Source organism: Crinia signifera, chromosome 6 (assembly GCF_055691185.1).
Source record: "Crinia signifera chromosome 6, ASM5569118v1, whole genome shotgun sequence".
In the NCBI taxonomy this organism is placed as follows: domain Eukaryota; kingdom Metazoa; phylum Chordata; class Amphibia; order Anura; family Myobatrachidae; genus Crinia; species Crinia signifera.
Window position 1 is genome coordinate 199,872,215 of NC_139222.1, and position 14,941 is coordinate 199,887,155.

At 43.2% G+C, this 14,941-nt stretch overlaps 1 protein-coding gene across 5 annotated transcripts in view; it reads right to left on the reverse strand.

The window, feature by feature from the left end:
* The window catches only part of PGS1 (phosphatidylglycerophosphate synthase 1), a 97,790-nt gene that overhangs the window by 12,533 nt on the left and 70,316 nt on the right, over positions 1-14,941 (reverse strand). For 4 of the 5 annotated variants that reach the window (XM_083148602.1, XM_083148603.1, XM_083148601.1 and 1 more), the window contains 7 exons: positions 14,485-14,562; positions 14,125-14,212; positions 13,701-13,890; positions 12,160-12,338; positions 10,064-10,558; positions 5,347-5,495; positions 2,382-2,508 (listed from right to left, as the gene is read on the reverse strand). In XM_083148602.1, the coding sequence (XP_083004728.1) occupies positions 2,389-2,508; positions 5,347-5,495; positions 10,064-10,558; positions 12,160-12,338; positions 13,701-13,890; positions 14,125-14,212; positions 14,485-14,562 (1,299 nt within the window). In that variant the 3' untranslated portion in view covers positions 2,382-2,388. The remainder of the gene's footprint in view (positions 1-2,381; positions 2,509-5,346; positions 5,496-10,063; positions 10,559-12,159; positions 12,339-13,700; positions 13,891-14,124; positions 14,213-14,484; positions 14,563-14,941) is intronic. The other variant, XR_014444578.1, reaches the window with a different exon arrangement.

The window sequence follows — 14,941 nt, forward strand, 5'->3', positions numbered from 1 at the left end:
TTAAGGGCAGCCTTGGAGGCAGCTTTTCCTGCCATACTGTCAGTGTATGAGATTAGTTATAAAATCACACACACACACACACAGACACAATATACAAGAATGCACAGACTTGTAAAGCAACAGATACTATTCCTAAAACAGCGGAGCTGAGCTAGGATAGGGAGGGGGAGCCTTCCGCCCTTGTATCAGAGATTATGCACAATCTCTGTAAACTGTGCACAAAAAAATAATCCCCCAGTAACTTACAGACCTGCTCTGTAGTGGGTAAGGGGGGCGCTGGACTGCAGTGCGTGCGCTGGAGCGCTGTACACGATGTCCTCAGATCAGCCTTGCGGAGGTACAGCAATGGCGCCGGCAGCAGGGAGAGAGGAGAGAAAGAAAGGGCGTCTCTTGCTGACGTCACCTAAGCCCTCCCTCTCCCTCCGGCGCGTAGTTTTACTAGAGCGGAGCGCTGTGTACAGCCTCCGCTCTGATGCTGTCCCCACTGACGCTCCCCAAAATGGCGGCCGTCAGACTACAGGCTGCTGAATCATTGAGAACGGGTGCGCCCGCCCGTCTCAGGCCACATTTCGGCGCACAGCGCCGCTTACCTGCAGCGATGCTGCCTTCATCCCTGGAGCAGTGGCCAGGCCTTGGACCCGTAACGCGAGCCGCGTGCAGCTGCGGCGGGTCCCCGATGCGGTGGCACCGGTGGCCGGGTGCATAGAAGGCGCACTGCGGGCAGTGGCGACTAGCACCCCTCCAGGTCCCTCGGAGCAGGCAGACCCTGCGGAGGGGTCTGCCTGTGTCAGCAGTCAAAAATAAAAATATTTTCAAAAGAAAAAGGTAAAAATAAAAGTAAAAAAGACCTAACTCCCTGAGGAGAATAGGCCCAGAGAACCTACTCCTCCGGGCACTTTTTCTAAGACTGGGGTCTGGGTGGGGATAGAGGAGGGAGGAGCCTGCAGCAGTAAAGTTTTCTTAAAGTGCCACTCCTCCAGTACACCTACTCTATCCCACATGTAATGACTGCAGTGGCTCCTGCTGCATGTAGGTGAAATCCCATTTGAGTGCCGCCTCTTCCATTCCTCTACCTACCTGTCCTGGAAGGCACCGGGGTATTCGGACCCAGCTGCGGGAGTGCCAGGCCTCCTCCATTATCTATCTATCTATCTATCTATATATATATATATATATATATATATATATATATATATATATATATATATATATATATATATATATATATAATTATAAAACCATACCTAACAAAAAAAAACACAGACAGGGTAGTTTCTTGTTTTCCTGTAATTTTGTGTTGGGGAAACGGAGGGGGGAGGCAAATTAGAAATCCCAGAATTTCAACCTGTGAGAGCCCCTGAAACAGGCAAAGCTATCTACTGTAGCTTGGGATTTGCATAAATTCACTCATATCACCATGTGAGGGAGTTTCTAGAATCCACCCCTTCAACACTATTTCAAATTCTAATTTCATCTGGTTTTCTACAGCAGAAGCGATTACATTAATAGGAAGTATGACCTCATTGTCGCTGTTTCTGCTGAACAGCGTACTTCTGTAAAGAAGTGGGGGGTGTACACTAAGGAGTAATGAAACGCCAGACCGCTGGATGTCTTCATTGTAAAAGTCAAATGAGTCATGCCACTCAGAAATAAAATGCATAAAACAAAGCAAAACCTATGACATCTTGGTAAGGCCGGCAGCATGTGTGGTAGTGCTTCCTCTTCTGAGTACGGCATTGTGAAAGCATTCTCAGTATTGTCGGGGACGTAGTGATAACAAGCATCTTCAAAGCTTCTGCACCAATACTGCATTTACTGAGAAACAGCATAAGCAGCCAAGAGCACTGAACCAACCACATGTGAACCAATAATTGTTACACGTTACCAAAATAAGACTTGCAGTAATTTCCGATATATATATAAAACTTAAATGACAAAATATATTGGAATGTATGTGTAAGGTATTGCAGCGCCGTCACAAGGCGAGTGGAGTGGGGGGCAGCCGGCATCTCCAGGGAACCTGATCATGCTCCCAAAGTGATGAAATGGAGATTACGCCCCTTTAAACTAGACCACCCACCCTTTCTGGGCAGCTGTGCCTTTGGCACAGCAGGGGGAGGAGTTAAGGGAGCTGATTAAGCAGAGTGTGCATCACAGCTGAGGACATCTCGGGGGTATTGTCTGCGCGCCGAACTAGACAAATTACCTGTAAGAACCTTACATTTCCTTAATTGAACGATTCTATTGCTTAGATACACAATTATTAAACCCTGTCTCACAGACTCTGTAGATTTCCTTTAAACACCTGTTGGTGTAACTGTGTTGAGAAACCCTAACAGCAATCACTCCAGTAAAGCTCTTTTTTTTAGAAAATCACTAACCAGAGATTCAAAAAAAATTCTTTATCAGCGGTGTTACCAACTTCACCCAAAGCCTCACGTAGCGGCTCTGGTGCTGGAAGGTAGCAGGGGTCACTTCAGTTGATCGAGTGTACAAATGCAGCTGCTCCTACAACAAAAACAACATAACACTGTTAAATCTTTGATCATTTACTTACATTGAACAGCCGATAGCACACAATTAGCAGCCCCTTGCGCTCTAGAACACCTCCACCTGCCTCACAGCTATCCAGGCATTACAGTTAGGACAATCCTAATATGTAGGGTAATAGTTCTACTACTTGGACGTGGTATACAGTAAAAGATGGGGCTATTAAAAGGACTCATTTAGATTAAAGGTGATATCAATTTTTAATTAATTTGTATTTCAATAGTTCAGTTGACCAGGAATTTTTGTTATGCACTACATTAAGGAGATAACAAGGTTCACAATTACCATTACCATCCTGTAAATGTTCTGTAATTCTGATCCTTGGAACCACAGCTGTCAGTAATGATATTTGTAGATAACAAATCTGTGCCATTAACTACACAAAGCAGGGTGTGTAATCTGGAAGATCACCCATTAGCATCGGGAACAGAAGCTACATCACAAGTACATATCAGACAGGGAGAAAAAGGGAATTGTGGGATTTCCTGGTTTACAATAAATCTGAGCAAAGGGAGATAGAGGAAAAGGCAATAAAGCTGAAATAGGGACATGTCCTCAGCAGCGGCATCGCATGTTGCTAAACTCAAATTTATACAAATAATATAAACCCGACTTACGTCACAGTATGCTTTGTGCCAATTGTCTGAGGCACAGTACACGGGAGGAAATGGATAGTCAAATTAGCTCAACTTACAATAAGTTACTGAAAACAAGAACCATGAGCGGTTACAAAAGCTCAAGTGCAAGTACAGCACTACTGACAGATATTTTACATGGGAAAAAAAAGCACTTCCAAAATTTACTACAGATATGGTTGGTGACTGTCGCCATTTCCCCCCAAAATGTACTAGACACCCACACTGCCAGTTAAAACAGAAACTGCTTAAAAACAGCGGTTCTCAAACTGTGGGTCCTGACCCCAAAGTGGGTCACCACCTTCTCAGCATGGGGTCATGACTCCATGCTGCTGACCATTAGAATATCTTTTGTAATCTCAGTCAGTGATTCAAGGAGTCTGAAATCTGTTGAATTGTCTTTTATTTTAGACTCCTCCCATCATTTTGTGCCTTCACAATGCTGTCATGTATGTGCCCTACACATGTGATGTGATGACCTTCTGCAGTAACTTGCTGGGGTCCCGTCATTATTTTTATTGTCTGATGGGGTCCCAGAGCAAAACAGTCCCTGGCATAGAACATTAAATGACAGCTGTGCATGCAGGGTCTCATGCCACAGGTTTACAGGCATATTGGAAAATAGCAATATATGTCAAATAAGCATGTGGCTTTGGGATCCATGCCCCGTAATACCTGCTCTATTTTCAGTTTAGTTGGCATCTGAGCGTTACAATATGGCCACACATTGTAGAACCCCCACTGCCAACAGGCTACAGAATACGGTTGACCTCCCAAATTAGTATGTGTGACTCAATGGATAGCCAGTACATGCTTCTAGAGCACAGGTTCTCAAAGTCGGTCCTCGGGACCCCACACAGTGCATGTTTTGCAGGTCTCCTAACATCAGTAATGAGTATTGGTTGGGACGTCAGTCCTTTAGGACGTTAGGGTCTAGTGTCTGAAGGGTCTGGTTATAAAGGGTCATCTTTAAATTTATATCAGCGTTATACGGCGTTAAACCGAAGAAAACCAGAAGGAAAACAACAAACCATCATTACCTCTGAAGGACTGCATTATAACCACAAAACTATGGCTGAGAACACCAGAACTACCCCTTATGGTGAGCATGGAACTGTGAGGGGAAGCACCAGGGCCAGCCTATGTAGCTATACTTCCCCCATACTTGAATTTGCCCCCACTTTCTCATAACCACCTGTACTGCTCTCATGAGACCAGGACATTGATGATTCTATGAAAATGGTTTCTCAATATTTCCCTTTCATTAGTCCCCGGCAAAGATGTGTTCGTGACTTGTGCTTTAATTGTGTTATGTCTAGTTCTGTGTACCCTGTACTGTTCTAGTGTGTTCTATATGTACGGTGCTGGCTGGTGCAATCACCATGTGGCACCGCTGAATGGCTGCCTGGGTACTGCACAGCTCGGTAAATATGTTCCCCATGTCCCTTATTAGAATGCATCTAGTGCATATCTGTACACGTGATGTATATGTGTGATGTATATCTGTACTGCCATTGTTTCCTGTTCCTTGTACTGATAACCCTTTGTATTACAGTATGTGCATTGTTATTTTTAATGTCTGTAAAGTGCCTTGAGTCCTGTTGGAGAAAGTGCACTATATAAATAAAACTTACTTACTAACAGAATCAAGTGAAATAAGGAGGATCTTTCAAAATGTGTCAGTCAGTAGTAAGTGCACCTGTCGGGTGACCTGGAAAACGTGAACTGTGTGGGGTTCTCAGGACCAAGTTTGAGAACCCCTGTTCTAGAGAATAGCTGGTGAAAGCTGTACCTGTAGCAACAAAATGGTCATTGTCCTATCTAGTCATTTCAAGGCATGAAGTTTCCAAGCCGTCATCACCTATTTCCCTCAGGCCAAGTCTGTCGTTTCTCAGAAGAGATATAAATAAAATCATCTGTCATGGGAGACTATCCCGGGGAGGGTCACGCGAGACACTCTGCACATTCTAAGTTGACATAACAGGGCATGAATTGCTGGGAATAGTGACTTGGCAGCCACCGAAGACGTATTTTAACTTACAAAAACTTAAATGATGACATAAATAAAAGACTCTTGAAATAGAACGAGTCCCCAAGTGCTAAAGAATGAGGGCTCAGGTTACATACAATACACCCACAGTCCCCACAGAAGGTGGGTCACCTCATGGAGCTGCTGCTGCAAGTCTTGACTTTCGGTCACTAGGGCAATTTGGGCTTCTAAATCCCGGTGAACCGATCTGTACCCAAAGTTTGGAGAGCCGATGAGAGTAAGACAGGGCATGTCTTTACCTGCAGGGTACAGCCACAGACCTGCAAGGGGTGAAAGAGCAGACACAAGGAAACCTTATATAACATGCTGCAGCTATTCACATTCACTTGTACAAAAAGAACACGAAGATAGAATCAGCATTGTGCTTATATAACAGAAAAAGGGATTAACACTTCCCACAAAAATATCTCTGCACACACAGGCATTCGCTTTACTGTAGCTTACTGGCAAGTCTGAGTATATTAAGATTTACGGTCAGTAGCCTGTCAAGTTCAGCCAGTTTCATAACTGGAGACACCTGAGCAGTGTTTCTGTAGAAGAAAAAGCAGAAGTGGAACTAGAGCCAATCCAGACACACTTTTATTTATGCACAACAGGTCCTGGCATGACCATGCGAGTCATGTTTTGTAATTCACCATGTTCATGGAAACGCACAGCACGGGCCCTATTCTGTATTCGGATGCAGACGTAGCTGCACCTTTTTACTGTATCTGCAGCTTAAGGCTAATACTGCAGCAGATAATCTCCATACATAGATGCCCCAGCGGTACAAATCCATCTGTGTGGGCCAGATTCAAATGTTTCCTCATGCCTGACCTCCTGTCTAAAGTGACGGGACATCGCGGGGCGATATTCTAGTGGCTTTTTTTATGCGCATATCACACCCATTAAGGTCAGGATTCAGTGCAACGTAAAAACTCAGGAGACTTTTTGCGCATTTCAGCTGGGGTGCGAGCGGCTATGACGGCGCCGGCAGCCATATGCGGCCGAGTGGAGCTACACTTCAGTAGCTCAGATGGGCGCCCTCTTATGGCTGCTGGTATGTAAACATATAAAGCTGGCGCTGTGCATCTTTAGGTGCAACATAGAAGGAATCATAGAACCCTGCACCAGCCCTATGGCAGGTGCAGGTTCTCCTCCTGAATGTGGCATTCTGTGTGCACAGATCTGCATCTTTAGATGCAGCTGCTGTTAGCAACAAACTCATGTCTGATTGGCCACACCCCTGTTACCTCCCAGGAAACGCCCACTGGAACCCACTCTCCCTTTGTTCAAATACATTCTGTGTCTCCATGTGGCAACCATTGAGGTCACACTGCGCATGCATGCCATTATTATTATTATAATACGTGCCGGATCACCACATCGGCCACCGCTGAACCAGGCCCTATGTGTTACAGGTAACTGTACCTCTTAGCTTAAGCACTCCTTGCAGCTAGAAATATGGTGACGGAGAACTCCCTGATCAAACACTCAGGCTTTATGTACTATAGACACGTGAAATATTGTGATTAAGTACGTGGTGTAGGTATGTGAAGTATTTGAAAAAGGTGAAGGATTGTGCCAGGCTGTATATGGTACAGGATTAGACAGCTGCTGCTCACACAGCCACCATCAACCTGCACCCTGCTCAGTGTCTATGTAACTGCACCATTTCTACTGAAATACAAGTTGAAGTAGAACAATAAAAGCAATAATATTAACGGAACGGTAACATGGGCATTTAATGTCACAATTTCCTGACCAGGAAACTGTAGAATTCTTGAGAGAGGATATGCTCAGTCAGAAACACGTCAAATTCAATGGGAAACACTGTTCCCCTGTGACACTAGAGGGATTTTGCAACTGCTTGATGCAGTTGCTGTGAGAGCATTACCAGTGTCCCCACCAAAGCCATTCATTCAGGGCTGCCGTGACTAAATGGACCCTAGATTTATAGTGCTTCCTGGCCAGAAAACATTGGTCTTCTGGAACAGCTGCGTGACCTTGCCCAAACACACCATACAGAAATGTTTTTACATAGATAACAAGAAAGTTTCATGACACTAATAAAGCAAAAATAATCAGTGTGAACCATTTAACTCAGTGATGGTGAATCCTTGGTCCTCCAGCTGTAGTTATACTACACATCCCAGCATGCCCTGCTACAGTTCTGCGATTTGGCCATTATAAAACTGTTGCATGGCATGCTGCCATGTGCAGTTAAACAACAGCTGGAGGGCTGAAGGTTCCCCATCCCTGATTTAACTGAACAGTGATTACCCAGCTGCCTAGTAACAGCCAATGTAAATCTCAAACATGCCATGATCTGGTAGTGCAAATATATTTCTATATCCATACATACTTAGTGTTTATTCTAGCACCTTTCAAAACCTGTGCAGTCCCTCTTTCCTGCCTGGGGTTTTGCTCTCTGCATTGGTGCTTCTAGTACAGTCTGGTCTGTATACCAGTGCTGCATACCCAGACTTTGGCTTAGTTATGTTTGCCAAAAGCAATGTTATTGTCCGAGTCTAAAGGGGCATACACATGGGGCGATTTTCTCCTCATTTCTAAACAAACTTACTAGATCGCTTGGAAATGGAGCACTGATCACTCCGTGTCTAAAGCCCCGGGGAACCGCGCCATCGCCCGCAGGGAAAGGCAGTGCTTGATCGGTCTTTCCTGCTAGATCCCGGAGCTTTGCCTATAAACAATAAGCAAAGCCCCGCCTCTGCACAGATTTACTGTGTACCACAATGTGTGCTGAGCGATCGTGCGTTAGCCCGTAGCTCAGCACAGCCTTCCCCATCACCCCATGTGTGTTAATTAATTATATTACTGTAGAAGCTAAGGCCATAGACTCCCTAAAACATTAATTATGCATAAATCCGCTTCACATGCCACTGTTCAGTTTTTTTAAAATTACAATAATTTAATAAAAAAAGGTTCTTATAGTTTTATGCAAATTAAGTATTTAATAATGTAACAATAAATCACATTTGGCACATTGGGTTTTAGAGAGGATCAGAGGCAGCAACCTTAATGTTCTGGGTCATTCAGTAAGCAGTGGGTGAGAAGGCCTGTTAAGGAATCCCATCATCTGCTTATCAGTGGCATGCCCGAAAATTTCCTGAGAGAGCCCCCGCTTCTGCAGCGCAGGTCACCCCGGAAAATTTCCGGGCTTACCACCAAAGTGGTTAAGGCCCCCATCCACTAGGGCGAGGTATAGCATTCGATACCCCGCCAACTCACCAGCAGGATCGCATACGATACATTGCATTTGGTCCTTTTACATATACTGTATTGTATGTGATCCCAGCAAGGGCTAAATGCTGCAATGAATATTCATGGAAGCCCGTAGGATCTGTGACTGTGATGCAAGGCGCATGGGAACGTGGCTCAGATAGCAATCCAGGAAAATGACAAGCGAAGTGTCACTTTACATGCGATCCGTTGCAGCACTTGGAATCGCAGAAAAAGATGCATATTGCACTAGGGCAGGGGTCCTCAAACGATTTTGCTCTGGGACCCCATAAGACAATAAAAATATTTACGGGACCCCAGCAAGTTGATGCAGAAGGTCATCACATCACATGTGTAGTCAGCAGACAGCACATACATGGCAGCATTGTGGAGGCACAAAATGATGGGAGGAGTCTAAAATAACAGACACTTCAACAGATTGTTTAGACTCCTTTGGTGAGATTTAATAGGATGAAAGTTTCAGAAAGTGAGAGATTTGGTAAGAAATCTCCAGTTTTTTTAAAGCGGCAATTATTCACACTGCAAAAAAAACCTGGTTTTGCAGTGTAAATGATTGCCGCTTTAAAAAAACCTGGAGATTTCTTACCAAATCTCTCACTTTCTGAATATCTCATCCTATTAAATATCACTGACTGAGATTAGAAAATTAATCAGTCTGATGGTCACCAACATGGAGTCGCGACCCCATGCTAAGCAGGTGGGGACCCACTTTGGGGTCAGGACCCACAGTTTGAGAACCGCTGCACTAGGGAATGGCGGCCTTTACAGCTACAGTGAGAACTTTCCTGAGTCAATGTTGTCAGCATCCCCTTGTACTGGTCTACACAGAGGAAGCCAGACTGCAGTCATAGACAATCCCAGCAAATCTATAGGCAGGCACAGTCATGTTAAACGGCAGAAGACAGATACACCTAAAAAGTGTTTTTACATTCATTACTTTTCTATGTTTGAAGCGGTTTATTATACAAGAAGTCTATTAAAACTATAGGCTAAGAACAACATTTGGCACTTTAGTGGATAACAGAAAACTGAAATGCTTTTGTGGGGTGGAAAAGGCTTCTGCAAAACTGACCTGTAAATGTGCCCTCTCCGCACCCTGTTCCTTAAGTTACGGGTGGCTAAACTGGACGAGATCTTCCAACAGTTCATGTTTTCCAGACCACATAGCTTGTGCAAAGGTGTAGTCATTACAAACTCACATTGTAATGCATTCATTCCTAGTTGACGTATTTTACAGATTCACAATTGGTCTGGAAAACATGAACAGTTGGTAGATCCCGAGGCCTGGTTTGGCCACCCCTGCTTTAAGTAGTCTCATCTCATCTCACAAAGCAAAATCTCTTTTTTTTATGGTTTTTCATGCAAAAACTGTTCAGTGTGGGCGCAAAAAAAAGGAACACTACCACATTGGGACATATGTGCTGAGGTTTTTGGAAACCAAATGGATAACTACTTTGACTGAATAAAATATACTAAAACCAAAAGGTGAGACTTTCTGCAATGATATAGTTACAAGTACTTCTGAGATGCTTATGACACAACAGATCAGTAGACTAGAAAGTGCTTGAACAGACAAACGACTTACCTTTAGCATGAAACGTCCAGTGGTCCCTGAAGTACTCTCTGAGCTTGACTCGCTGTTGTTGTCCAAGCCTGCAGACTGCATTATAAAACTGATGCTCTATGTGTACATAAGCAGCTGGTATAGCACCTGCAATACCCCTGGCACCAAAGAAGCCATTCACTTCTGGTGAAGCCAGTAGAATGTTGTAGTTAGCTCGAGTACCGAGCACTAAGTCCATATAGCCCTGTGTCAGGTTAAAATACCCAGTGGTCAGATGTAGCCGATCCCCTCGTTCAGCCTCGGTGAGCAATGTCTCTGTGACTAGCTCATCTATCTGGATTCCAAAAGGCCTCATTTGCACTAGTGGATAAACCCAGGTATCTGGAGGCTCAGTTTCTGTGTTGGGATCCCTGTTCTGGAAGCTGGTGCTGTGTAGCTCACATTGCTTGCGTCGTGCCATCTCTATCACTTCCATTACTCTGTTCCTTGCAGATTCACAGTACTTGGCCTTATCACCTGGAAAAAGAAACAATCTTATGGTTTTTAAGGCCTATTTAGGTCATTTAAACTGAACATGGGCTGAAAGCACAATGTCTTTTTATGTGCATGATATCTTTCTGTACACAGGTTTACTTAAACGTCTGGATACTCAACGTCCTAATGATAAAATGACAGAAACTGTGTGGTACAAGTTAAGCACTGACAGACTGACAGACTGACTGACTGAGCACTTTGGTTGCACAGTATGTAGCCATTTTGTGGACATGGACACAATACCACCAGTTTAATTTTAATGTTAGGTTTAGGCTGTGGTTAATAGGTTATGATGACATGCAGACTCTTGACAAACTCCATGTTGACATTTTGAATAAAACATTCTTGCACATATGCCCTTCGAATACCATATTCTTGCACATTAGATAACCTTACAGCACCTGTGTAATACATAAACTCCCCAGTTTAAATGGATGGTATGGTAAGCCTGGTCAGAAACAGAGAAGTTGACAGCAGCTAAGAACCCTTTGTCCCATCTACAGTAGGCTGCTCCTTCTTTTAACCGTAGTACCTCAAACCCTATATGATTTATTAAGCTTGGTAAAATAATAATGTGGCTGGTACTTTATCACTGGCCAATCAGCTCCTAGGCATGGTTTGAAAACTGACAGGTACGAGCTGATTGGCCGGTGATAAAGACAAGACACTTTATCACTTCACCAAGCTTAATAAATCCACCCCTTATTTCTTTGTAAGGATATCCTTAAGTCTATCACATGCATGTTTAAATTGCTCTACTGTATTAGCCTCTGCCACCTCTGATGGGAGGCTATTCTAATTATCCACTATCCTTTCTGTGAAGTCATTTTCCCTCAGATTTCCCCTGAACCTACCTCCTACATGTCCTCATGTTCTAATACTCCCATTCATTTGAAGTCATTGGACCATTTCAAAACCCTTGATATATTTGAAAGTTTCATCTGCTGGTATTACCAGCCGAGTGGGTGGCTATCTGTAATGTCCTACTATGGAAAGCCGTCCACCCCAGCAAATAAACGCTTGAACGGGTGAAAATTTTCAGCCCAGCGATTTTCCCCATCATCGCTGTGCATATACGCTGGGCAAAAATGCCCAGTGTGTATGCACCTTAAGAGTTTTAGTACCCACTTTCAGGATGAGGTTTGGGTGAGAACTCTGTTCCTGTGTGATATTGGGCCTTATTCTAGTTCACTCTGACAAAATCCTTCTTAGATGGACAAAACCATGTGCACGGCAGGGGGGCAGATGTAAAATGTGCAGAGAGAATTAGATTTGGGTGTGTTATTTTGTTTCTGTGCAGGGATAAATACTGGCTGCTTTATTTTTACACTGCAATATAGATCTCACTTTGAAGTAAAACCCCACCCAAATCTAATTCTCTCTGCACAAGTAACATCTAAGAAGGATTTTGTCAAAAAGAGTGAACTAGAATAAGGCCCATTGAGTAAAACATTTTCTCAGCTCTTATTTGGCAGTTTGTAAATAAAAATTTTATTGTGTTGATAATTATTGGGGAAAATACAGCATGCAATTAACAGGAAAAACAAATATAGTATAACCTGCTAGAGAGAAAGTGGTCTCACCTTCATACGGATGTTCCATCTTTTCTTCTATTTGCGTTGAATCATCTGGGTGCAGCTGAAGAGAGATATCTCCGACAGCTCCCACCAGTTCACTAAAGAAATCTGCTAACTCTGAGCACCCATGAAGCAAAATGTAACGGTCCTGGCGGTTGGTGAAGTAAGAGTCACTCAGGTTCGCTCTAGAAACAGGGTTCATTAAAACATGGAGAAAAATGAAATAATAAACCTAGTAATTAAGCAAATAATGATAATAATCAAACAACAGCATTTACTCTTCAGCCTATCAGCAATATACCGCTCACTCCAAGTGAACACTATGGTCACAAAGTGGCTGGCACGGTTGTGTTGAAGTGACCTGTAAGAACAAATCCAAGGTGAAGTATACTAAACACATGACAAATTGATAGTATAAATATGGGATGTAACTAGCTCTATCTCCCAGTAATATTCAATGTAAGCTATGATTATGCATTCCGTTAATACGGTAATTGTAGGATTATTTTTAGCCAGTCTGCTCCACAGGAGGTCTCTGCCCTCCCTTAGCACAGGTATAACACTGAATAGCTTTGTTGCAAGAAATAAACAGTGACAGTCCGCCATTATTTAACACTCCATAAACACAGAAACAAATGAAAGTACAATGAAAGAAAGAAGTGTCTAAAATCAACAGAGAACCGGTGTTCATACTAGTCTTTTTTATTGTTCATTCTTCCATTAATAATAAAGAGTATCCTGGGTGGATCTAGGCCCTGATGGCGAACCTTGACACTCCAGATGTTTTTATACTACACATCCCAGCATGCTCTGCTTCAGTTTTGCTATTTTGGCCATATTAAATCTGATGCAGAGCATGCTGGGATGTGTATTTCAACAACAGCTGGAGTGTCAAGGTTAGCCATCAAGGATCTAGGTTATGCACTTAGAGCTATTTCACAAACAACAGAATGGTCCGCTGAAAAAATTCTGGTTTCTTTTTACTGTCATTTTCTTTCAGCGGTAGTAAGAAATACACTGTGGTTTTCACACCGCACAAATACGGATGGGTCACTGTGTAACAGCTGTGATAACCACTGGCTTAGACAGCTGCTGTGCCACCACATTTCCTCTCCGGTACTTAGTGAATCTAGAATGGTACACTAACCTGTTACTACTGTAAAGGTGCCCATAGACGGTCCGTTCCTGGACCGTCCGTTTTGTACTATGCGATGCGCGCTCCCGCGCATCACATAGTACGGTACAAAAAGTATGTGCTGCACATACTTTTTGTACTAGCTAAACTTCGCATCGGATCGCATTGCATGCACACCGCATGCGATCCGATGCGAAGCGTGCTAATTAAGACCCAAACGGATCTGTTTAACGATCCGTGTATGGGCCCCTTAATACTGTGTTTTTTGTTCCCTATTACCTGCACTTTATCAATGAAATATAATCAAAGAGAAATCACTGACACTTATTTTTACTGCAAATAGGACAGACAGCCTCGTGTTCATGCATGGTACTGTAATCAGTTTTTGCATTAGTACTTCTGGCATCCTTACCCACTAAGTATGATATTGTCATCAAATAGATAGACTTTTATGTGCTGCAAGCCAATGGTTTCATTGAATCTTTCTGGTGCAAGCATGCGCAGGAGACCCCGCAGGTTTGGCGTGTGGAAGAGAGACACGCGTACACGTTCTGGGTACCGGCGCAACAAAGGCAGCAACATAGTGCGGGAATTCTTCTTACCTGTGGCAGAAGGAACAGAAGATACATAAATATTGCACAACACTAAAAACTCAACATGATGCTTTAAAAATGGTGCTTCAGATTTTCAAAGCAAAAATGACATGCACACTTTTCACAGGCCATGTGCCACCATCCTCTTATGTGATTAGTGAGTATCACAGTGATTACCATCTGATTGCCTGTTATCACATCAGAGGGGAGGTGTCATAACCTGTTCCAGGGGCCATCACTGACCCCGGGATCCTCTGGTGAAGTCCAGCAGGATAGAAACTTGTAGGTCAGATGAGCCTGAGCTGTTCAACGTTTCCTCTATGCAGTCCACCTGAAATGTAGATTATTGGAATAAGCAGATAGGATATACAAACCCTCTACTGTAATGGGAAAACCCATTTAATCTAGTACATGCACTAAAAGCATAACTACACACTATACAAAGCAACTGCTTGCCATGACTCTTCCATTACATGCAAATGAAAAAGAGTCTCTGAACGGAGCCCTCGTTTCTACTAACTATTAAATATAATACAAAAACTGAACATTGCCCATTTTAAACCATCCTCAACACAAAAATGAGAGATCCCAACAGACACTCACCAGCTCTTGTTCCAAGGGACCTGTTCCAAGGTACAGGGATGCCAGGATGATTCGCTTCTTGGCAGTTTTCGCTTGTGTCTAGAAAGTACAAAACAAAATAAATGGGGGAAAGGACTAGAGATTTTTTGCAAGAAAGTCTGATAAATCTGTATTGTTAGCTCATTTCTACCCATAATTGTCCAACTGAGCTAGTTGTTGCCAAAAATGCTCCGTCCCCAAAAATGGTGTCCCCTCCTTTACAATTTTATGACTTACAGATTAGATTTAAAAATATATTGTAGAAGTGCTTTAATGAGCCCGAGATTCCAGGGCTGTGATACCAAACAAATGCTGGGATTTGTAGTTTCACAACATCTGGAGAGCCACAGGTTGGCCTGTCCTGCAATAAAGCGTCATTTAAATCATATAGATGAGCCTCATACATGCTACCATAATTAATTATAAAAACACTTTCACT